Here is a 22,743-nt window from a genome sequence, read left to right on the forward strand (position 1 = left end):
CTTATCTGTTGTCAGTTATCCAACTGAGTCTGTCTGCAACAAACACACACGCACACACTGAGTCACGGTCCGTGGTGGTGAATCAACATCCGTGTGTCACGGATAAACACACATCAGTGGGCAGACCGAGGTCACTCACCCATCCTGCGAGTTCAATTCATGCGAATCTCCATGACAGCAGTAGAGCCACGCAGTGATGACGAATGCTCGGCCCGTCACTAATCGTGTTTTAAGAATTAGGAATATACTAGGAGGCGAATACGCATCTTTTCCTTGACATAAGCCATTTGTCTTCTGTCCAAGCGCGCAGCCCCAGAGCCGGGTCGGGGTATTGATCTCCCCGACCCGGCCGTGGCCTGTTTGTCGCTGGACCTTGTTAGCACACGCCAACGCCTCAAACACAGCGGGAGTGTTGTCTGTCTGCTGCTCGCCCACCACCAAGGGATAGCTCAGAGTCTGGGGGAGGCCTTTGGGCAGTGCACACTGAGAGCTCTCACCGATGGCTGGGTTCTTTCAAGCTATGGCGTTTGGGCTGCTGCTGACCGCAGCGGGCCTTTCGCTGTTGGGAAGCGTGGCCACGGGGCAGGGCGACGAAGACGTCAAGGTACATCTCGCACGCAATGCCACAGATGTAAATATGTTGGATTAATGGTTCATGTGTTGCGCTATTGAATAAGTTTCACTGATTTAGGGCCTCCACGCGTACGTGAAGCGGCAAACCAGACACAACGATGAATGTGCGTTTTGTTACTTTAAAGGTGATGCAGAGTCTTTAGGTTGTCCCGTAATTTATTAAAACTATTTTACACTGTCATTTTGAAATGAGGAAAAGGTCCTCCAGTACAAATATCACAACGATGATGTGCATAAATTTAGTGATATTGCTCTAATACTAGGCGCTCGGCCCAGCCTTTTATTTTTTACCAGTATAATTCACACACTTTTGTGGATTTGTGGTCATGCCTTCACTATTTGTTTTCTGAGAGTGAGTATTTGCTAAAGTCTTCAGTATTCTTGTCACTAGTAATTGTAATTGTGTTGCTGTAAATGTACTACTCCTGTTAACAGCACTAGAACACAAGCTTGCCCTGAAATCTGCTACACTCACAGAAGATGTGCATGTTCTCTCTTCTGCATACACTTTCTCTATTTGGTCATTTTTCAAATCCAACATCCATACCTTAGATTGAGTTGGAATGCAAAATAGAGCAAAACTCTGTTATTTGTGCGGGTTTCTGGTTGATAGAATTGCTTACCTCAGAATGAGCTAATAATTTGTTCAGACTTGGGACTTTGCTCCAGTTGTGTGAGGACAAATACACTACTGATCAAATTATGTCATTCTACTCTTTAGGATTCACGATAGTGACTCTTTTTCACTTTGTTGCCACTTGCTTAGCTTAACGACATTTAATATCTGTTTTTTGGAAACATTTGGTATGATAAATCGATTTTTAAATGTTCGTTAAACCCAGGCTTAATCCAGATATCTGGCAAGAGGACGCAAAATAAATAAAGAGCGGAAATCTTTTATTTGATCTTTATCTAGTTCTCTGCTCAGGGCACCATCAACCTTGACCAGGAACGAGATGCCTGGAAGCCGCTGATGTACGCAACAGTTAACCTCAGTGAAATTTCTAGGTCTGCCAGCATTACTCTCTGAGAAATAAGATCAGTAAAAAAATAACTTTTTCTCTTAAATTTTTCGACAATTCATTTCTGTATTTGGTCTCTGCAGCATCAAATCAACCTTCCAGCTTCGAACCTTTGACCCAGAAGGTACAGTTTTCTATGGGGATACAAAAGGTGGAGAAGACTGGTTTGTTTTATCCCTGCAAGATGGCTTGCCTCTGATGCAAATTTCTAAAGGAAAGATTCATATTAGTGTGGCCGGCGGACCCAAACTAAACGATGGGAAATGGCACACAGTGAGTTCCTTTCAACAGTGAGTTTCAATGAACTAACAACATGTGTGAGGACTTATCTGTTTCTGTGCTCCTTGTGCCACCAAGCTTGAGGTGAGCAACCAGGGGAGGTTTGTGGTTCTTGAGGTGGACGGCTCCAAAGGTCTGGTTTTAGGAATGGAGTCCACAGAGGAGGAAGAGGCCCTTTCAGGTGAACTCCGGCTGGCTCTGGGCGGGATCCTGATCAACACCGACAAGATGATTGTTCAGGTGAGTCAGTTTTTCAATGAGGGCCTTTTGAACCCTAAGGGAATTGTTACGTGAGTGAAATCTGCAAAAGATTCACCACCATTTCGAATTTTCATATCAAATAAGTTGTTTTCAGTGGCACTGCCTTTTCATTCACCTTGCACACTTCATCGCAGTACTTAATCGTATTGCATAGTTGTTCACTTACGTATCTAGACCTTTATTTTATGGCAATAGCGCCATGCTGTCATTCAGTAAGATTACACACTGTTCATTTTTAAACAGTGTTGATCTCTCAAAAACTCTTTTTACTGCAACTTTCAGCAGCAATAATTCAGACTAAAAAGGGCCCTCTGACTGAACAGTTTGAGGGACCAACACTAGAAGACATTATTTTTCCTTAGTGCAAATCAAAAATGTAACAAACACAAAAGCTCAGCAGCAATAATCTTAAAGTTTGAATTATTGTAAACGTTTTATCAATGGTTTAAAACAATTATGGAATTTAATTAGTTCCTAACACAGTTCAGGGCTATCTGTGGATTATGTACTGCAGTATAGGCACCATTTGGATGGCTGTGTGCGTCAAGGCAACTGGTTAAACATGAGCCTCGACTGGGAGATGGAGGTCCAGGAGCTATGGCCCTGCTATCAAGATGTGCAACCTGGCAGCTACTTTGCTGGAGCCGGCTTTGCTGTTTTCAACACCTCAGGTGGGAACTTTGACCTTGAAGTGGACAGGAGGAAGGGTCAATGCTGTTTCCATACAAGAAAGAGAAAGTTTGTCTTCTTTATCCAAGTGTATTTTTTCTTCTTTTATCTTTATTTTCTGAAGTGTTTCCCTTTGAAGCTGACGGTAAGATTAGCATTGAATTGTCGGGAAATTTCAGCAAGATGGATGGAACCATTTTGAGCATCAAACCTCTTGGGCAAGAGAGGACGTTCTCTTTAGTGGCCAACAATGAAACAAAGGTATGCTCATTAATCAGGAAAAGGCCTAGTCCAAACTTTTCCAAAATTCCTTGGGTTATTAAAACATGCTTAAAATGTGCATATGTAGAACCACACGGGTTTGATTCACCTCTTCCATCTCTGTTGTCAATCCGTAGGGGGTCACACTCACGTTTGGGTTGGGAACTGTCATCATACAGAACACATTTAAGAGGTTGACGATAATATTCCAGGAAGATTCACTGGAATTATATTACTATGAAGACTCGTTTAGCAGTCACCCATCAATCTTGCTGATGAACAACCCTGGTTATTGGACTGTTTGGAGAGAGGGTCATCTGGCCTTTGGTGGTCTCTTAGGTAAAATTACATTTTTTACATTTAAAAAAGAAACATAATAGTGAAGAAATTGGCTAAAATGTTAACATATTAATAATATTATCATCATAATACAAAACAACAGGAAAAAAAAAAACTTACAGAGATCAATTGAATGGTTTACGTTTTCCTTCTTTTTCAGGTGAAGGTGAAGACCAAGTCGGCTCCAATTTCTTGATAGGATGTCTGGAGAAGATTCAAGTCCAAGGCAAAGATGTGGACCTGGATTTAGCTTTCAAACACCACACGTCCATTTCCTCACACAATTGCCCTGCATAGACCCATGCATGATGCAGGTATAAGGCTGCATATAGTCACTTGTCATATCTGTACCTATCAGTTTTGTCGATTTTATTGTGTTTTGCTAAATTAGTTATAAAAGGATTTATTATTTTTGCTGCATTTAATGTAAAACGAAGGTTAAGAATTTTAGAAGTTTTGACAGTTGGACAATCATAAGACTGACATTTAATACATGTATTTGGCGCCCTCATGTGGATATATTGAAGAAAAAAACACGTTAAACCGTGCTGTGTGGAATTCACAATGAAAAATCACGTCTTTTATGTCAAAGAACTGAGAACATGCAAGCCACGTTAGGAAAATAAATAAAAATAAATAAATATAGCTATGACACTCGTTAGGCGGGGAAAGACGTTTTTAGCTGACACAAAACTATAAATTGTTAAACTGAAAGTTAGACAAACGGTCAAGGAATGTGTTTTCATCAAAACATTGGCATAGAATGAATCGATGTTCAGTGAATAAAACACTTCATGTGCAACATTTAACAACATGCGACTGTGTTTGTAAACTTGTGTTTACAAAGAGGAATGAGGCCAAAAACTTAGGCTGTACAAGTAATATCAAGAATATAATACAAATCTATATCGAAAAGAAAACTTTCATGTCGTTGAAAAGTTGGAATCTTTCAATGATAAGGCTCTCAATTTCATCGATTGGGGCAATGTGCCGTACGCCATCGCGATGTTTGTCGCAAAGCGAAGTGTCGTGAAGACTGGCCGCCCACTGAAGATGGCGGCGGAGCTGCATCCGCGGAGCGGCAAGCTGATCGGCCTGTCCAACTCGAACCGCACCGCCCGGCGGAACCAGCCAGTGCAGGAGTTCAACCACGGTCTGGTGCTAAGTAAGGAGCCGCTGAGGGACCGGGATGTCTTCACTGTCCGGATCGACAAAAAGGTGAATAAAAGCAGCAGGCCCCTTGCATCGCTGCTGCTCCCCGGGGCGCTAGCGGGAGGACTGCGGGAGAAGCGCTCGCTGAACGGGCCAGCGCTCTACCGCTGTCCGCAGTGGAGAGCCGCTGCTATCATGCACAGCGTTTTGACGGCTTGACACAAACATTGTATGATGCAGGCGTTCAGGGGTCACATAGGTTAGAATGCCAAAGACGTACGAGCCGCTCTGTTACTGGTGAACCTCTGTCTAAATGTGATTAAGCTCCAAGGAAGCTAATGAGAACCCATTGGGTTCCCCGGTTCCCTCAGTTAGCCATGCTAATCTAGCATGGGGCTGACTTCAGGCTAGTCTGTTCTAGAAGGTGCTATTTGAGGTTCTAGTGTGTGTTATTGAAAAGGATATGTTGTTGGTTTTCGTTTAGGGAGCTTCGCTTCAGTGAAGTGTTTTGTGGCGTTTCCAAAGTGTTTCGGGACAATTTTTGGTGTCCCGGTGCTAAAACTGCTGTGGTCACAGAGCTATATCAGTTATTGGTTGTCCGTCAAATCTGTAAACTACTGAATTTGCTGCTAAATAACCTTTCTGAGTCACCGTCCAAACATGAATCACAGTTCATTATACCAGCGTAATCCACAAGCAGTCTGGCTGCTATTAGGTGTAACTCATGAGTGACAGGTGGATGATGTGATGATGACACGTTCTCCATGGTAATGCATATATTGCTATTCTTCATCATTCTTTCGTTACAAACTGATTCTCAGAACGGATTATTCTGTATTTTCTTTCCATTTTCTTAAATTTCTTTTTCTTTTCATTTAAAAAAAAAAAATGTTTTTGCACAATATGAATACCATTGTCACTATTCTTTTTAAATGTGTTTCCTGCTATCCCATTGGAATAAATTTTAGTTGATGTTGTATTTTTTTTTTCTACATGATTTAACTACAATTTTCTATCGGTGATGTTCCATGTAGATATTAGACTTGACCAAATTGTTCCATCTTCTACAATGTTGTCCTCTTCAGATCCCCTTCATATCAAAGCCTCTGCACATGGTTTATGTTCTGGCTGTTATCAGCGCAAGAGTAGTTTTCTCTCGTAATGGCCTCTACCTTTTGAAGTTTGCAGCTCTTTCCTGCATCCATCAACACCATTGCTGCTTTGAGCCTGTCCCATTGCCAGCTGGGACAACACACATCCACACATATTTAATTTTTTTTTTTTTTTTTTAACAAAACTCTCACAGTATTTCACCAAGATGGAAGCAGGGCAGTGAAGATAACCACATGCTCGTTGCATCTTCTGTATGTAAGTGATTACCCACCCCTGATGGTACTGATCATTCTGATAAAAGCTACCATAAACAGTCATATGCCCGATCATGACACGCACCCAGCAAGCTGGAAATCAATATGATTCCATTACTGAGCACCCAGAGCTCTATGCCATGTCCGTCTAGCCTTGTCCACCAGCATCCAAATAGCTACAGTCAGTCAGTCATTTAGGTCTGCAAACACAACAAACTCACCTTCCATGTTAAGGCTTCCTTGACCAATTTAAATATCAGAAATTCTCCCATTTAGTCCAAAAAAAATGTGTTTTAGAGGTGTTGACATTGGAGGAGGTTGCATGGGTAAATGGCATATAAAATATTGTATAGTCTGTCATATGGTTAGATGAATAGGAATGTATTGAATTGATTTGTTTTTTTGTTGGCATGTTAATTACGAAATTGCTTGAAGATTATTCAAAGATCTTAGAAAGTTGGGAATTATTAAGTGGACAAAAGTGTAAGTAAATGTCGATAATGTAAAGTGGCTTTTCAGTCCTGGTGTTAGATCCAGTTGAATTTTCACTCACTTCCAAAAGTGTCCCATGGTCCTGCTCACTGAGCATTCTGTGGTTATTATTGTACAATAGAGGAAGAGAGAGGGAGAGGGAGAGAGAGGCTGCAAGGCAGACACTCACTGGCTGACTGTTACATAAGCGACGAAGCAGGGGAAGTAGATGTCTGTCTCCTACGCAGCAAGCCGGTCAGTGTGAGTTACCTCTCAATCTGTTAACCCAGAAACCCGGACTTTCATAGCACACTGCCTTACATAGCCTAGACAGCAGCAGCAGCAGCAGCAGGATGAGAGGGAGAGAGAAAGAGTGGGAGAGAGAGAGAGAGGAGGAAAATACCTTGCAAGCAAAAGATGTGGGAGCTATTTTCTTTTACAAAAAGCTATTGATCTCCAGATGATTTTCTTTTTGTTTTTTGACCTTTGTTTCCTGCGAGGCACAGTACGTGCGTTACAGGGAAACATCCCCGGAGTTGATGGGAATGCAGCATTAAGGCTCGCGGTCCCGTCATCGGGTCGGATGGTTGCCAAATTCAACTAGAGTCCCGTGGAGCAGAAGCTGAAAAGAGAGTTGATCTGGGAGGCTCCCCTGAGCTGCCCGGCTTAGATGCTGCTCACCAGTGGGAAGGGAGAGCAGGTGGAGTGCACTACTGAGCGCCGCCATGACGTCGGTCCGTGTCTGCCCTGGCGGAAATGAAGTCTGGCATCGGCTGTGGAGCTGCTGCTGCTGCTGCTGCTGCTGCTGCTGCTGCTGCTGCTGCACCCTGTCATCCACTTCGCACAGGCACAAACAGTTTGAAAATAGAACTCTCCTCCTCTGGAGATCAATAAAGTCGTGCATTAGTGTGGGGTTTTGACTGTGTGCTCTAGGATCCGTGGCCAATGTCAGGCAATGACACGAGCAGTTTTTGCTACAAAACGTGAAGGACTAATTATTCAGTCCACTTTTAGCGGAGTGACGTCAATGTGTGACCAAATTTTCAAGTAGCTAAATGTTGCATGACTTAAACTTTGACGAGCAGATTTCTTCCAAGCAACCTGAGCGGTGACTCCGTGTGTGTGTGTGTATTTCTGGGATTAGCTGACCATGATGTCAGCAAGATACGCTTTGCACCTTGTCTAAATATAGTACAGGACGTGCACGCGGCTTCTTCTTCACATTATTTTTTTACACCCATCTTCTCCTGAAGTGTATAGGAGTGGATGTGTAAGGATTTATGGTCGGATCCCAGAGGTTTTCACTGTAATTAAAAATGAATTAATTTGGGCTGCAGTTTTGACACTCTATCAGACATTGTTCCTTCGCGTTAACAGAGCCGACTTGGACTCTGTGTGTTTCAAAGGAGTTCTCCCTCAGCTAAGCTGACAGTCCAACTAAAAATAACTAGATAGATCACACAATGAGGGGCACTTTGTTTTCTATAGATATCCTCTTTCAGTTTTTAGCACACTGCTTTGCTCTTTCAGCATCGCTGTTCTCAGATTTGCAGGCGGTGTTGGCTCCCGTCGTCCTTTTTTGTTTGCCTTTCAACCTTTTTCATTTTTCTAAGCCATCCAGGCTAGTTTTACTACAGCCGTCACTGCCTGTGAACATCATTGCATGTAATGAAATGTAATAACCTCAGTATATAATGTCGTAGATTAAAATACAAGGCTAAAAAAAAAAGAAAAGTCATTTCATCTCTCTGAATTTCCCCTCTTGCAGGTGAACTCGTGGAGCGGCTCCATCGAGATTGGCGTGACGGCGCTGGACCCTGCGGGGCTGGACTTCCCCAGCAGTGCCACGGGCCTCAAGGGCGGCTCCTGGATCGTGTCGGGCTGCTCGGTGCTGCGTGACGGACGCTCGGTCCTGGAGGAGTATGGCCGCGACCTGGACCAGCTGTCGGAGGGCGACCGCGTAGGCATCCAGCGCAGCTCCCGTGGAGAGCTCCACCTGTGGGTGAACGGACAGGACTGCGGCGCTGCGGCCAGCGGCCTGCCGCCCAAGCTCTGGGCGGTGGTGGACCTTTATGGCAAGTGCACGCAAGTGACGGTGGTGAGCTGCGAGCCGCCGCCGCCCTCCGTGGAGAAAGAGACTGTTGAGCAAGAGGAGGAGGAAGAGGAGGAGGAGGACGAGGAAGAGGAGGACGAGGAGGAAGAGGAGGTGTTGGTTGTGCGCGGCGTTCGGCAGGATGCGGGGATCACGGCGCTGATGAATGTGGCTGCGATGAACGGAACGCTGAACGGTGATGAAGGTGGGGCTTCTCTTCTTCTTCTTCTCGCAGCATCGCCACTCTGCTGCCATGCGTTCTACCAGCAGTCACTCTGACTTTTCCTCTTACTCCCTTCCAGTGCCTGAGCTCACCTGCACTCACAGCAGACCGGACAAGTTCCCCAACAACCTGGAGCCTGACACGGGTGAGAATTGTATTGTTTATTATGTATATTAAATTATACTTTACTATTGCACTGTTACTATTATTACTACTACTGAAGGTAAAGGTTAAAGTCCCAGTAATTGTCACATCCCGACGGATGCAAAATTTGTCCTCCGCATTTACTGCTATCATTATTTTACTGATGTCATCATTATTACTATTACCGTTTATATTATTATTATATGTTCTAATGGAGTAGGGTCATATTTTTGCATTCCATTGTTTTGCAACTAATTATTTTATATTATATTGTATAGTATTGCAAAACACTTCAAATACCCTCATCTGTACTTTCCTCTTCTTTTTTTTTATCATTTTAACTTTGTATTTTCTATAAAACTTGTATTTACTTTTTTAATTATTTTTGGACACTTTATTCCTTGTATGCACCATCACATCAGGTTCTGCCACACACACATTTCACTGCCACGTAACGTGACATGTGAATCTTTGAAATGAATTTCCCGGAAGTGTTTTCTGGCTGCGGTGTGTGCGTGCGTGCGTGCGTGCATGTGACTAACGTCGTCGCTTCTCTCTCTCTTTCTCTGCCTCCTCCCTCGTCCTTCACAGTCCTGACGGAGCACCAGCTCTTCGAGGTGTTCAACAACGCCATCGTTTCTTTCTACCGCTCCGAGGACGAGGGCGGAGGGGAAGATGGCGGCGGCGGAGGAGGAGGGCCGGGTGGAGGTGGAGGTGGAGGCGGAGGAGGAGGCCTGGGAGGAAGTGACGGTACCAGGAACGACCGGCCGAGCAGCAGCAGCAGTAGCAGCGGGGGAGGTGCGGTCAGCAGCGACAGCGGGACAGGGACGGCGGGCAGTGGGGAAGGCGGTGGCGGAGGCGGCGGCAACGCCGGCAACAGCCCTGCGGGCGGCGGCGGAGGGACGGGGCCTGTGGTGGTGACTGGGGGCATGACCACCAACGACGCGCTGCTCTTCCACGAGAAGTGCGGCACCCTGATCAAACTGAGCAACAACAACAAGACGGCGGAGCGGCGCAGACCCCTGGACGAGTTCAACAACGGCGTGGTGATGACCAACCGGCCGCTCCGGCACAACGAGATGTTTGAGGTAACCACCTGCAGGGACACAGAGTTTAGCTCAGGCATGGGCAAACTGCGGCTCGAGGGCCAGATGCGGCCCATTAAGATTTTAGTCCGGCCCTCATCAGCAACAAGCACGACTCTGGGACAACACGCCATTTTCCACTTGGTAGCCACCAGCTGCTGATCCACAATTGGTTTTGGTTCATTTTCAATGGACATTAAAGCAACATGTTTTCTACACTATCCCATGATATATTTTTTCCTCCTATGAGGTGGCTCACCAAAACACTCCATCCACCTGCTGCTGCTCCGGCCCCTTTGTCATATTTTACATCCCATTGTGTCCCCACCAGTCAAAAAGTTGGCCCACCTCTGGTTAAGCAGCCTAACAAATCACGATGATTATTGTCATCATATCATTTTATATACTCAATGTTTCAAGTCCTTGTGTCTAATTTACAGATCATTTACAATATAAAACATCCGTGAAACCAGATATTGTAGAAAGGAAACAGTGAATGCTATGCTCATTTCCCTGCTACCTGTTTTCATATCAGGAGATGAGCATTGTAAGTCATGAGTTTGGTCATTTTCTCACAGATCCGCATCGACAAGTTGGTGGACAAGTGGTCTGGCTCAATAGAGATTGGAGTGACCACACACAATCCCAACAACCTGGACTACCCCGCAACCATGACCAATCTGCGCTCAGGTAACACACACACGCACACACACACACACACACACATAGTTAGTGGATATATACTGTAGACAGTATATATCCACTAACAGTCAAACGTTTGGACGCACCTGTTTCTTCTATTTTTACTACTGTCTACACTGTTGATCCACACTGAGGACATCAGATATATGAACAAAATATGTGGATTAATGTGACAAAAGGAAAGAAAATACCTAAATATGTGATGCTGTATATATTTTATCTGAATGGTGGCTATTCTAGATCAACTAAAATATAAAACCTGTTTGAGTTATTTCACACTTTTTTTGTTCTATACGTATTGCATATGTGTTCTTTCATAGTTTTGATGCCTTGAGTGACAATCTACAATGTTAAATAGTCATGAAAATGAGAGAAAACCCATTAAATCACAAGTATGTGTCCAAACCTTTGACCTAGGTCTGTTTAGATATATGTCTACACACATACATACACATATCTGGATCTATCGTATACAACGTATTAAAGAGTATGAATGTTTTTCTCTTATTTCAATTAGGTACAATCATGATGAGTGGCTGTGGGATTCTGACCAATGGGAAAGGGACCCGCAGGGAATACTGTGAATTCAGCCTCGATGAACTACAGGTTTGTTGCCTCACGTGCACTCACACACACACACACACACACACACACACACACACACACACACACACACACACACACACACAAGCAGACAACCAGCCATGGTTAACGCTCGTCCGCCCCTGTGATCTTCCTTAACGCTTCTCTTGTGGCGTGCAGGAGGGCGATCACATCGGTTTGATGCGCAAAGCCAGCGGAGCGCTTCATTTCTACATCAATGGCATCGACCAAGGTGAGACCCTTCATGAGGAGACAGACGGCCTGGCTTCGGGGGTGGGGGCGAGCAGCAGACAGGGAGTGGGTGCATTAATCAACACAGGCCATATCGACTGAGCCGGGATAAAGCGTCCCATGATGCTTTAAAAGCGGCTGCGTTTAAAGCTGACGATTGATTGATGATTGATTGCGTCCTCACCGCCAACATTACTTGCGCCATTATGGCGAAGGAACAACCACACCTCCGCCTCACGACCAGGGTTTCCCCCTCAGGTGTGGCGGCGGCGCAGACCCCCGCCGTGGTCTACGGCGTGGTCGACCTCTACGGCATGGCCGTCAAGGTCACCATCGTGCACAACCACAACCACAGCGACCGCCTCAGACGCAACAACGCCATCATGAGGGCTCTGTCGCCAGACGTGGGCCGACCCCGGCCGGCGCTGTCGCTCACGCCAGAGGCAGACAGCCCCGACAGGCTGCTCTTCCACACCAACTGCGGGCAGAAGGCCGCCATCATCAGCGACGGCAGGACGGCGCTGAGGCCGCAGTGAGTGCTCACACACACCGCAGCCGTACACGCACTCACTCAGTGGCTTGTTGTCGTCGTCGTTGAAAATGGAATGCGTTCGCCTCTCCCTCCCGCAGCGCCACAGATGACTTCAACCATGGTGTGGTGCTGAGCAGCCGGCCGCTGCGCTCCAACGAGGTGTTCCAGGTCCGCATCGACAAGATGGTGGACAAGTGGGCGGGCTCCATTGAAATTGGCGTGACGACGCACAACCCTGCTTACCTGCAGCTGCCCTCCACCATGACCAACCTGCGCTCCGGTATGTCAGCCGCGTTTCACACACAAGCCACAAGAGATGGAGTTTAAACAAACGATGAATGATCCATATGTGTCAGGGGAGTTAAACTCAATACTTAGACAAAGTCATGGTCCAACATTGATATTCATTGAAAACAAAATCTTCCTCCAGATAGAGCAGTGAACGTATTTATATGGACCCAAACCCTGAATATGAATCAAGTAAAGCTCAATACTACACAATAAGTGACTTAGTATTGCACACATGCAAAAATGAAATTGAAAAAAAATAAATAAAAATCATTAAAATAAATAAAATGTTTTCTTTGATTTCAATTTCAACAGTGCCTTTTTCATGGGCTAATGATAAATTTAGAAATAAAATAACAGTAAACTATTTAAGTAATGATAATACCCTTCAATGAACATCCTGTCCTGATTGACGTGCCAAAATAGCAGCAGAGCATTCTGGGATTTGTAATATTTTAACGCTACACACGCTGCATAATAGCGGCAGGCTACCAGCTATAGTGGTCATTTTGTGTTACATCGTGGGCCAAATATAACGACAGTACAAGTCAAACTTGGCCCGCGGGCCAGAGTTTCACACCTATGATCTACGTGGATGTTCAGGGTTGTTTTTTTCCAATGATTTTTGCAGGGACGTGGATGATGACGGGAAACGGCGTGATGCACAATGGAACTACGATACTGGACGAGTACGGCCACAACCTGGACCGGCTCAAGGCGCGTGATTGGTCTTTGTTTGTGATTGTTTTTGTGTCCGCTCTGTCGCTGTGTCACCCTGACCAGCTGACCCTCGTCCTCGTCCTGCAGGCCGGCGACACAGTGGGCGTGGTGCGGAAGGAGGACGGCAGCCTCCACTTCTTTGTCAACGGTGTTCCTCAGGGTCCCGCTGCCTGGAATGTCCCGCCCAGCGTCTACGCAGTGGTTGACCTCTACGGCCAGGCGGCGCAGGCCACCATCATGGACGACATGGGTGAGACATGGGGGGTGTTCACATTATATTTAGAAAGCCAAGAGGCAACATCTCCAGAATGGTTAAAGTTAGGTGGAATACTTGGAGACTATGAGAAGAAACGGCAACATCAAGTGGTTACATTGTAGATTGCAGCTCTCTTTCGCTCACCCTTCCTCTCATGAGCTTTGCCAGTGAACTACGGTGGCCTTTGCACACAAACCTGTTTACCTTGTCCACCTCGTCCACCTTCTTCTATATATATGTATACATGTATACGTATATACCAGACTTATATAATCATTCTATTGGTAGGAAAACCAAATTACTTTCATTGTACTGCAAGTATACATTTTTATTAATGTGTATATGGGCAGTATGTTCAACTGTTTCCAATATAAAACAAATCATTAAAAAAAAAAAGAAAAATCAGTAATTTTTTTTCCACGCTGGGTCTCTTCTGCCTTAAATGATTTCCAATCTGCCTCCTCTGCTCTCAGTGGACCTGCCCCCCCTCCCGGAGGACATCTCCGAGGGCCCCGCCGCCATGTCTCCTGGGAGCCCCTGCTCTGTGGGAGGGGCCAGCACAACCAACGACCTGCGCTTCCACCAGCTGCACGGCACCAACGCCGTCATCACCAACGGAGGGCGCACAGCACTGCGCCAGAACTGCCGCAGCGAGTTCAACGACGCCATCGTCATTTCCAACAGGTATGACTGAACCCCCCCGCCTCCCCTCCTTGACTCTCACCCGTGTTCTGATCTGAACCACTCCCTCTGTGCAGGTGCCTTCGAGAAGGAGAGCTGTTTGAGATTATCATTCAGAAGATGGTGGACCGCTGGTCGGGTTCAATAGAAGCAGGTGGCTGGATTTTGTATTTGTTTGGTTTTTTGGGGGGGGATTTTTTTTCAACAACTTAACCGTTGCAGCATTTTAACTTAAAACATGCGCCATCTCCACCTTTTATATCGTCGCCTATACGCAGGAGTGACTGCCATCCGGCCAGAGGAGCTGGAGTTCCCCAACACTATGACTGACATCGACTACGACACCTGGATGCTCAGGTAGAACAATTATTCTGTTGTATCATGCAGCTCAGGAAGTTTTTTTTAATCAGTTCATTGACATTTTTATGTTTTCCACAAGATCTCAGTTATTGCGTCTTTGCTCTCGCAGTGGAACGGCCATCATGCAGGATGGCAACACCATGCGCAACAACTACGGCTGCGACCTGGACTCGCTGACGACGGGCTCTCGGATCGGGATGATGCGCTCGGCCAGCGGCGACCTCCACTACTACATCAACGGTGTGGACCAGGGTGTGGCCTGCTCAGGACTGCCACCAGGTGCTGTGGAACTGAAGCCGCCGCTGCTGCTGCTGACTCCTGTATCTCTAAACACCACCGAGTTGACATGGTTTGTGTGTTGTGTCCCTCAGAGGTGTTTGCTGTGATCGACCTGTACGGCCAGTGTGTCCAGGTGTCAATCACCACCTCGTCAGGCCCGCTGGACAACAGCCTCTGCACCAGCAACATCACTGAGAAGAGCTTCCCCATCCAGTCACCAGGTAGGAACACACACCGGTAGTCACGCAATACTTCACAGGGTCATGAAAATCCCGTCATGATAAACTTATACCAGTCCCTTAAATTTTTTTATTTATTACAGAATAAATTTAGTGGCATTACATTTCCATTCTGGTTTGATTTGCATTCAGTCTAAAGTTACCTGATTAGTTTTTGGGGGATTCGTTCGGTACGTGACGATTCACTTCGATTCCGATTCAGACGACGGCTACAATTCAATTAATCGCAATTAATGGAGACACACGCAAAGAAACTGTCTGACGTCTCCATGCCTCCCATGTGTCTGAATGGGACGTTGCAATATGCTCATTACTACCTCCAAGTGGTCAGGGGTGTGAATGGCAACCTGTCAAAATGACTGACGGCCTTTAGATTTTTCCGTCATATTGGTTAACACAACCTCTGATATGGACACACACACACACACACACACACACCTACTTAAGCCTGTCGAGTTCCAGAATAATTGTGCTTTTGTTTGACGTCGTAAAGCTAATTCCTCTCTCCCTCCTCTCCGCTGCAGCAGCAGGCGTGGCCCATCGTCTCCACGGCAAACACGGCAAGAACGTGGTGCTGCTGGGCGAGGGCTGCCAGGCCGTTCGAGTCGGAGGCTACGCTCACGGCATCGTCTTCAGCGGCAAGGAACTTAAAGCCGATGAGCTGTTTGAGGTAAACCGGCACCCATTCTCGATTTTCCCTTCACGTGCTGCTGTCGTTTGGAAAAGAAAGTGTCTGCACCCCTGCAGGTGCGCATCGACGAAGTGGACGAGCAGTGGTGCGGCTCGCTGCACGTGGGCCTGACCACGCTGGCGCCTCCGGACCTGCCATCCTGTCCGCTGTCGGGCCTCTCCCCCTCCCTGCCGCAGCTCCGCACCAAGGTCACCTGGCTGCTGTGCGGCTCCGAGGTCCGCCGCAACGGAGTGCTGCAGCGCCAGAACTACTGCAGCTCGCTGGACCGCCTGACGGTAAGCTACAGTGCACCAGCCAGTCGGAGGCAGCCGAGGGACGGCACGTACGGCGCCGTGACTTTACGCTGGGAGTAAAACTCTTTTCTGGGGATTTTCTGGCTTATGCAAAGTATATTTATTGATAATAATAATAATAATAATTATTGATTAATTTAATTTTCATTTCATTTAAAAAATACAATAGAAAGATTTCTTATAAACCTTGCTCACACGTGTGTGTGTGTGTGTGTGTGTGTGTGTGTGTGTGTGTGTGTGTGTGTGTGTGTGTGTGTGTGTGTGTGTGTGTCTGTCTGTCTGTCTGTCTGTCTGTCTGTCTGTCTGTCTGTCTGTGTCTGTCTGTCTGTCTGTCTGTCTGTCTGTCTGTCTGTGTTTTTTTGTGCCCTCCCGTCAGGTGGGTAACCGTGTGGGTGTGAAGAGGTGCAGCGACGACACCATGCACATCTTCATCGATGGAGAGGACATGGGGCCTGCTGCCACTGCAGTACCCAAGGTCAGCACACACACACACACACACACACACACACAGTTGCAAACAGCAGTCGTGTCCGTTACTGTAATGGTGTTTTATTTATGTTCATAATAACCATGTACAAGTCTTATTGTAATGTCCATTATGTTTTCACGCCTCCTCAGCTCTTGCTCTAAAATTCCCCTCAAGTTGCATTTCGACTCGCGTCTCACCTGCTTGTGTCTGTTACTTGTCAGAATGCTTGCTTCTGTGTTTGTCTACACTTCCATTACACACCTGAGCTGTCTAAAAGGACGCGCTGGTCTTCTACCTGAGCTCCTTGGATGGCTCAGTGAACACTTTGTTCTGGTCCTGGATGTGTGCAGAATGTCTACGCGGTCTTGGACCTGTACGGGCGAATCACGGCCGTGTCAATCGTGAGCTCATCGTTGATGGAGGACACGGAGAGCGTGAAGGCTCCTTCGCTGTCCTCGGACAGCTGCAGCGAGGGCGAGGAGGACAGCAGCACGCCCGTCAAAGAGGTACCACTACAAGCAGCCAATGGCAAGACTTAAAGCAGGGGCTTCGTGAAGGTCAACACCCTGACACACTGACTCTGAAAACACTGAAAACTGACTACTGAGATCATATCTTCAAGTTCGGCTTAAGGGCCAGATTGAAAAGTTTAACAGGACACATATGGCCCTCGGGCCGTAGTTTGCCCACGCCTGAGAGCTCAGACTTGTGGCTTCTCCTCCAGGTGGAGACGGAGCCGTGCACCCTGGTCCCCACCGCCATGGCCTTCCTGGAGAACCACGGCAAGAACATCCAGCTGTCCAACCAGAACCTGACGGCAGCCCGGGTGTCGAGCTACAACCAGGGCCTGCTGGTCACCGCCCAGCCGCTGGCCCGCCAGCAGCTCTTCCAGGTAGCTGCCGCATCACCACCGGCACCACCAGCACACCGCCCCTCAACAAGGGTCATTCACACCAAAGCATCTACGGCGCGTCAGCGTTTGGAAACGGCGCCGTATCATCTCACACAGAGCCTGTTTCCAAGCTGCGGCGTCCCAAACCCCTTTTAACAAACTGACAACCATGCAGGTGTTACACCTGAGATAGATAGATAGATAGATAGATAGATAGATACTGTAGATAGATAGATACTGTAGATAGATAGACAGACAGATAGATAGATACTGTAGATAGATGGATAGATACTATAGATAGACAGACAGACGGACAGATGGATAGACAGACAGATAAACAGATAGATAGACAGACAGACAAATAGATAGATAGATAGATAGATACTTCCTGTCTGGACGATTCTACCTGCTGAATGACTCAGTCGTCATGACCACCATGACGTGTAAAGCGTGAAAAGTAGAACAGTTGCAGTATTTTTCCAGAGCTGCGCGTTTTCACCCTTCTGGGATGCATCCGAAACACACCTGCGCTGCCCCCCTCATGGTGGTGGAAACGCCCACGTTGACTTCATTAGACGCTTTGGGTGTGAATCGTGGGTCAGAGCTGCTCTGCAGGAAACAAGACACTTTTTTTGTGGAGTACAACGGCCCTTTGTTGAGAGCTTCTCTCTGATCTCCAGTTTCAGATCGACCGGCTGAACCCATCGTGGACGTCGTCGCTCTCTCTAGGGGTCATAGGTCACTCGCCCGACCGCCTCAACTTCCCCTCCACGGCCTGCTGTCTGAAGCGCTCAGCCTGGCTGCTGCAGAGAGACTCGGTCTTCCACAACTCCCTGAAGGTGCTGAACAGCAGCGATGCACTCACGTCCCACTCTTTTTTTTTATCTCAGCGCCTTCTTCTCGCTGCTGCTGTTGTCTTTCAATGTCGTTCGTCTGTGAAGGTTCTCTGTCATCCAGCTCATCTTGCAGTAGAAGGGTTCAGTTAGGACACCTGTTTTGTCAGGGTGGGGGTGCATGACGTTGCCTTCGACGACGTGGTACAACTTTCCCCTTTGATGTCCTAGATCTGTGAGAACTACGGTCCTAACCTGGACACGTGTCCGGAGGGGACGGTGTTGGGTCTGCTGGTGGACGCCAACAGTTGTCTCCACCTCTACGTCAACGGCATGGACCAGGGCACGGCGGCGCAGGACATCCCCTCTCCCTGCTACCCCTTTATAGACCTTTACGGCCAGTGTGAGCAGGTCAGTGGGGTCCATCCACCTGCAGGTCAAACACGAAGGGGCGACTGATGCTTTGGCCATTTCCACATTTGAAAGAAAAGAATTTTGCAACATCGAAAAACTCCTAGTTTCCCTCCCTGCTCACTCCCTTCTGATTGGCCAGCCGCTCACTGCTAGTGCTAGCTAGCCTGAAAGTTGGCTACTAGCGCTCATGCAGTGGCGCCTTGAACACATTTAAGAAAAAAAAGTCTACAGAGGCTCCACGATGATCTACGGAAACGCATTGCTGCCACACTCGAAAAAAAAAACAGGGCAGAATGATCGCGACAAAACGCGATAGTTTCACGTTATAACGTAGTAGTATGACGTAATGTGAAACCATCACATTATTTCGTGATTGTTTCTCGTTTTAATGTAAACATTATCACAAAATAAAAATTGGACACAAAATGTTGTAAAAGCAATGAGAGTCTGAGCTCACCACACGCGTATCATCACGGCAGGTTACTATTGTGACGAGCAGCGTGGCGGCGGTGGGCGGAGACAGTGGCGAGGCTCGCTGTCAGGGCGACATGGAGAAGGCCGACATGGTGGACGGTAAAACAGCTCAAGGGTCTCCTGTGTCAGTGTCCAGTGTGTCCTGGTTGGACCGGTGTCTCTAACTGGTGAGTGTGTGTGTGCGCAGGCATCAAGGAGAGTGTGTGCTGGACGCCCCCTCCGGAGGTCAACCCCAACAAGACCTGTGAGTACCAGGCCCTCTGCTCGCGCTTCAAAGACCTGCTCACACTGCCCGGTGAGTTCTCGTGTGTGTGTGTGGTGTGTGTGGTGTGTGAGAGAGAGACTGTGTTTTGTTAGCTTAGCACCCTTAATTAGTTTAGCATCGAAGTAAAGGAGGGAAATAGCTGGCCAGGCTGTGGAAGCAGCTAGCAGCTACGCTAAAACTGTGTGTGTGTGTATTTGTGTTCTGTTAGCTTAGCACCCTCTATTAGCTTAGCTTCGATGCTAAGAGAGCTCAGCTTAGCCTCAATGCTAAGAGAGGCTGTGGAAGCAGCTGGCAGCTATGCTAAAACTCTGTGTGCGTGTGTGTGTATTCTGTTAGCTTAGCACTCTCCGTTAGCTTAGCATTGAATCTAAGGGAGGCTGTGGAAGCAGCTAGCAGCTACGCTAAAACTCTGTGTGTGTGTGCTTGCGTGTGTGCAATCAAAGTCCAATCCAAGAGCCAGTGCGTGTTTGTGACAGATCCACTTCCTGTCTCTCCCTCCCTTCCCCTGCAGACGGCTACTTTGCTGAGGACACCAAGTCCAACCTGTGCTACTGTGAGTCGTGCCACAAGCTGCGAGGAGACGAGGCCTACTACAAGAAGGGAGAGCCTCCTCGTGACTACGCCCTACCCTTCGGCTGGTGCCGCTTCACCCTCAGGTAGGAGAGACGGTGGCTCCACCGACACCACTGCACACTGGGAGACATGACGACCACTGGCAGTGGATCTCAGTGTGGATATATATTTCAAACAAAGTCATTTTAGAGCTCTAATCGTGGAACTGATATTACTGCTTAAGATTTTATCTATGTTACTACCATACAAGCCAATGGCTTAGTTACAATGTAATAATTGTATAATAATATAACAATGGATTGTTGTCTTGTGTCAGGATGAAGAGCCACTGTGAGGTGTCCACTGCTCTGAAGAAGTGGCACATAGCCTACCATGGCACCAGTGTAGGAGCCCTGCGACGCACACTGGACCACAGCCAGCTGCTGCCTGGTAGGACTGACTGACTGACTGGCTGACTGACTGGCTGACTGACTGGCTGGCTGACTGGCTGACTGACTCCTTCCTGTCATCCTTCCGTCTCTCTTTATCTCTTTTGACTCCACTCTTCCTCGGCTGTGTTGCAGGGACGTCGTCCATCTTCTCGGTGTCTCCAGTCAAGACGGAGGCTCCCGACGGCTACGGTGAGCCGGAGGAGAACAGCGCCCCCGGCAGAGAGGTCCCCAGAGTGCGCCTCTCGCCCACCATGCGCTACTCTGGGATGGAGATCTTTGCCCCCAAAGTGCAGTAAGTCTGACGCAGCAAGAAGGAGAGAGAGAGACTTCTCTGTGTGTTTTCTTCTTCTCCTCGAATAATGTGCATCATTTCTATCATTATATTAACAAAAACATTTTGTTTTTGTTAATATAGTGTGGTTGTAAAAATCCCCAAAATCTTCTTCTTCTTCTACTTCTCTTTCCTCTTCTTCTCCTTCTCCATCTTATTCTTATCTTATTTGTGTAATGCTCATCTGTGTGGTTCCATGTTTGTGACAAATGTCTATTTTCTTGTAAAAAAAAAAAAAAAAAAATTAAAACACAAATAAGCAACTTGTTTTTTCTTGTCTAGATTTCAGGACCCCCGCTCCCAGCGGCGCCACCAGGCCCAGGTGGGCTTCCAGGTGTGTGTGCGTCCTGGCTCCTACAAGGTGGGTCCCAGCGAGCCGCTGGGCCCCAGCGAGCCGCTGGACCCTCGCTTCAGCAGCACAGAGATCGAGTGGATCAGCAAGGAGCAGGGCGCCACGCTGCTCTACGGCCTGCTCGTCCGAGTGGAGTGACTGGAGTGAGCCCGCACACACGCCAATCAGCCAGCAGGGGGAGCTGTGGGGTCCCAAACCCTTTTTAACAGACTTACAACCAAATGAGCCAGAGACTCTGCTGGGATCAGCCGCTCCCTGCTGTGGATGATTGACACTTCAGCGTTATTATTTAGCTTTTCTCTCCCTCCCTCCCTCCCTCTCTCTCTCTTTCTCTCTCTCTCTCTCCCGCCTTCTCTCTCTCTCTCTCTCTACCTGGATCGCCCTTGGACTCACTGATGGAGCTGAGCTGAAAGCGGCTCCCCAGAAGAATAGACACTGCCTGCACTTTATGTTTCGGACACTAGTGGGCAATTTTTTAAAAAAGAAATTCAAGCTGTCTGTGTTTCACACACTACCGCCTCCTGCTCATCTTTTCCTGACAGATTTTTGTTGTTTTTCTCACCCACATGTGCAGCATAATTTATTTTTTTTTGGCACTTATTCAGTTCAGGTCAGTGTTTATTTCTCAGTTTTTTTTTAATGATGGAGGAGCTCCCCCCCCCGCCCCCCTGCAGCCTCCCCACCATTGTTGACGGCTGCCACTCAGAGACGACACCGTCTGTCCGACAACCAGAGGAAGAACAAGAGCGACGGTGTTTTTAAAGAAATCTCACTTGAAAATGAAAAATGAATGAGTGTATTGTGATTGTCTTTCGGGGGGGGTTTGGCAGGGTTTTTTTTTGTTTGTTTTGTTTTTTGTTTTTTAAGAAATGAAGGGGGCGGGGGGGACAGATAAATATTGTTTACATATACATTAGCTGTAATCTGGTTCCTCTTGGTCACAGGTCCAGCAGCATCACACTGACTGGAAATGATTGACAGGTTTTACACTGTGAAGGAACACACACACACACACACAGAGGATACAACGTGACCACTGAGGTCCTTCCTGAGAGCTTCAAACAACGCAATGTCCCGGTAGATGTCGGGTTTTGATACAGGAAGAACGCGGTGCCGTATTTGTCTTTTCAGCCAGAGAACAAACTGCTCCTTCACTATGGTTCTTTTATCACTCTATCCTCCTCTTCTATCCCTTCACTCATCCCACTTGGGTTCAGACCTCCACCTCAAGAGCCAACAGAAGTGGTCGGCCGGCGACCAGCGCTGGTGTTTACATGTGAATGTGTTTAATTAGGGCTCTTTACGTCACCGATTTACATTTGTTAAAATGTTTGTACAAATTGTTTTTTTTTTTTTTATTTAAGTTATTTCACCTGAACCTGGGTTGATTGTAAACGAAAAACAGCTTCCCCAAAGTCCATCACTTCTTCTGTTCCTGTTGCCATGTTGTAAACGACTGTGCTCCAGGAGTTCTCCACCTCCGCCCCCACCCCCACCCCCACCTCCACAGCCGCCATGAGCCAGACTCCAAACGTTAAAGAAGCTCCGTCACCTCCTGAGAGCAGCTGTGATCTACCGCAGGGGGGGGAAACCTTGGAATCAAAAATGTGAAAAGAAGAAATAAAAGTGGCTTATACGGGCCCAGTGCTGCTTTCTACAATTTTAAATTGTATTGTTTCTTTTTGTTTTATTATCTGTAATGTTGCATTGTACAGGCTGTTACATAACAAATCATTCTTTCCTGATTTATAAAAAATAAACTGACGGACAGTATGCACAGAAACGTGGTCAGTGTGCTGCTTTTGCAATAATAAGTGTATGGATTCCACTTTTGCC

General features: G+C 47.1%; 2 protein-coding genes across 4 annotated transcripts; both read left to right on the forward strand.

Annotated features, from left to right (window-relative positions):
• Positions 1 to 247: 247 nt before the first annotated feature.
• On the forward strand, positions 248 to 4,278 carry shbg (sex hormone-binding globulin). The gene is made up of 8 exons (XM_076050694.1): positions 248 to 604; positions 1,550 to 1,641; positions 1,739 to 1,928; positions 2,013 to 2,174; positions 2,710 to 2,866; positions 2,989 to 3,125; positions 3,263 to 3,464; positions 3,625 to 4,278. Exons 1-8 carry the CDS (start codon positions 500 to 502, stop codon positions 3,759 to 3,761), a joined length of 1,182 nt encoding a protein of 393 aa, XP_075906809.1. The 5' UTR covers positions 248 to 499; the 3' UTR covers positions 3,762 to 4,278.
• A 198-nt stretch (positions 4,279 to 4,476) lies between these two features.
• neurl4 (neuralized E3 ubiquitin protein ligase 4) lies at positions 4,477 to 22,690 on the forward strand. Of its 3 annotated transcripts, none has more exons than XM_076050688.1 (29): positions 4,477 to 4,682; positions 8,223 to 8,751; positions 8,849 to 8,914; positions 9,505 to 10,001; positions 10,577 to 10,688; positions 11,218 to 11,306; positions 11,463 to 11,535; positions 11,793 to 12,066; positions 12,165 to 12,346; positions 12,986 to 13,071; positions 13,162 to 13,324; positions 13,804 to 14,014; positions 14,089 to 14,165; positions 14,272 to 14,368; positions 14,481 to 14,650; positions 14,743 to 14,871; positions 15,417 to 15,559; positions 15,637 to 15,855; positions 16,250 to 16,348; positions 16,693 to 16,848; positions 17,067 to 17,234; positions 17,915 to 18,073; positions 18,299 to 18,478; positions 18,961 to 19,054; positions 19,143 to 19,250; positions 19,732 to 19,876; positions 20,110 to 20,222; positions 20,357 to 20,516; positions 20,838 to 22,690. In XM_076050688.1, exons 1-29 carry the CDS (start codon positions 4,518 to 4,520, stop codon positions 21,043 to 21,045), a joined length of 4,872 nt encoding a protein of 1,623 aa, XP_075906803.1. In that variant the 5' UTR covers positions 4,477 to 4,517; the 3' UTR covers positions 21,046 to 22,690. The 3 variants fall into 3 exon arrangements, with proteins under 3 accessions (XP_075906803.1, XP_075906802.1, XP_075906804.1); XM_076050687.1 differs by having other exon boundaries at positions 4,478 to 4,682; positions 15,414 to 15,559; XM_076050689.1 differs by having other exon boundaries at positions 4,478 to 4,682; positions 14,290 to 14,368; positions 15,414 to 15,559.
• Positions 22,691 to 22,743: the final 53 nt, after the last annotated feature.

This window comes from Nelusetta ayraudi, unplaced genomic scaffold, assembly GCF_046127955.1.
Source record: "Nelusetta ayraudi isolate G7.1 ecotype Tasmania unplaced genomic scaffold, CSIRO-AGI_Nayr_v1 ptg000128l, whole genome shotgun sequence".
Lineage (NCBI taxonomy): Eukaryota > Metazoa > Chordata > Actinopteri > Tetraodontiformes > Monacanthidae > Nelusetta > Nelusetta ayraudi.

What these genes read in the sequence shown, in the direction of transcription:
- shbg (XM_076050694.1), top strand. Translation starts at nt 500, where the DNA reads ATGGCTGGGTTCTTTCAAGCTATGGCGTTTGGGCTGCTGCTGACCGCA. An exon ending in AGGGCGACGAAGACGTCAAG is followed by an intron (nt 605 to 1,549) that starts GTACATCTCGCA and finishes ATCTTTATCTAG; the next exon opens with TTCTCTGCTCAGGGCACCAT. An exon ending in GGCCTTTGGTGGTCTCTTAG is followed by an intron (nt 3,465 to 3,624) that starts GTAAAATTACAT and finishes CTTCTTTTTCAG; the next exon opens with GTGAAGGTGAAGACCAAGTC.
- neurl4 (XM_076050687.1), top strand. Translation starts at nt 4,518, where the DNA reads ATGGCGGCGGAGCTGCATCCGCGGAGCGGCAAGCTGATCGGCCTGTCC. An exon ending in AACGCTGAACGGTGATGAAG is followed by an intron (nt 8,752 to 8,848) that starts GTGGGGCTTCTC and finishes ACTCCCTTCCAG; the next exon opens with TGCCTGAGCTCACCTGCACT. An exon ending in AGACCTGCTCACACTGCCCG is followed by an intron (nt 19,251 to 19,731) that starts GTGAGTTCTCGT and finishes CTTCCCCTGCAG; the next exon opens with ACGGCTACTTTGCTGAGGAC.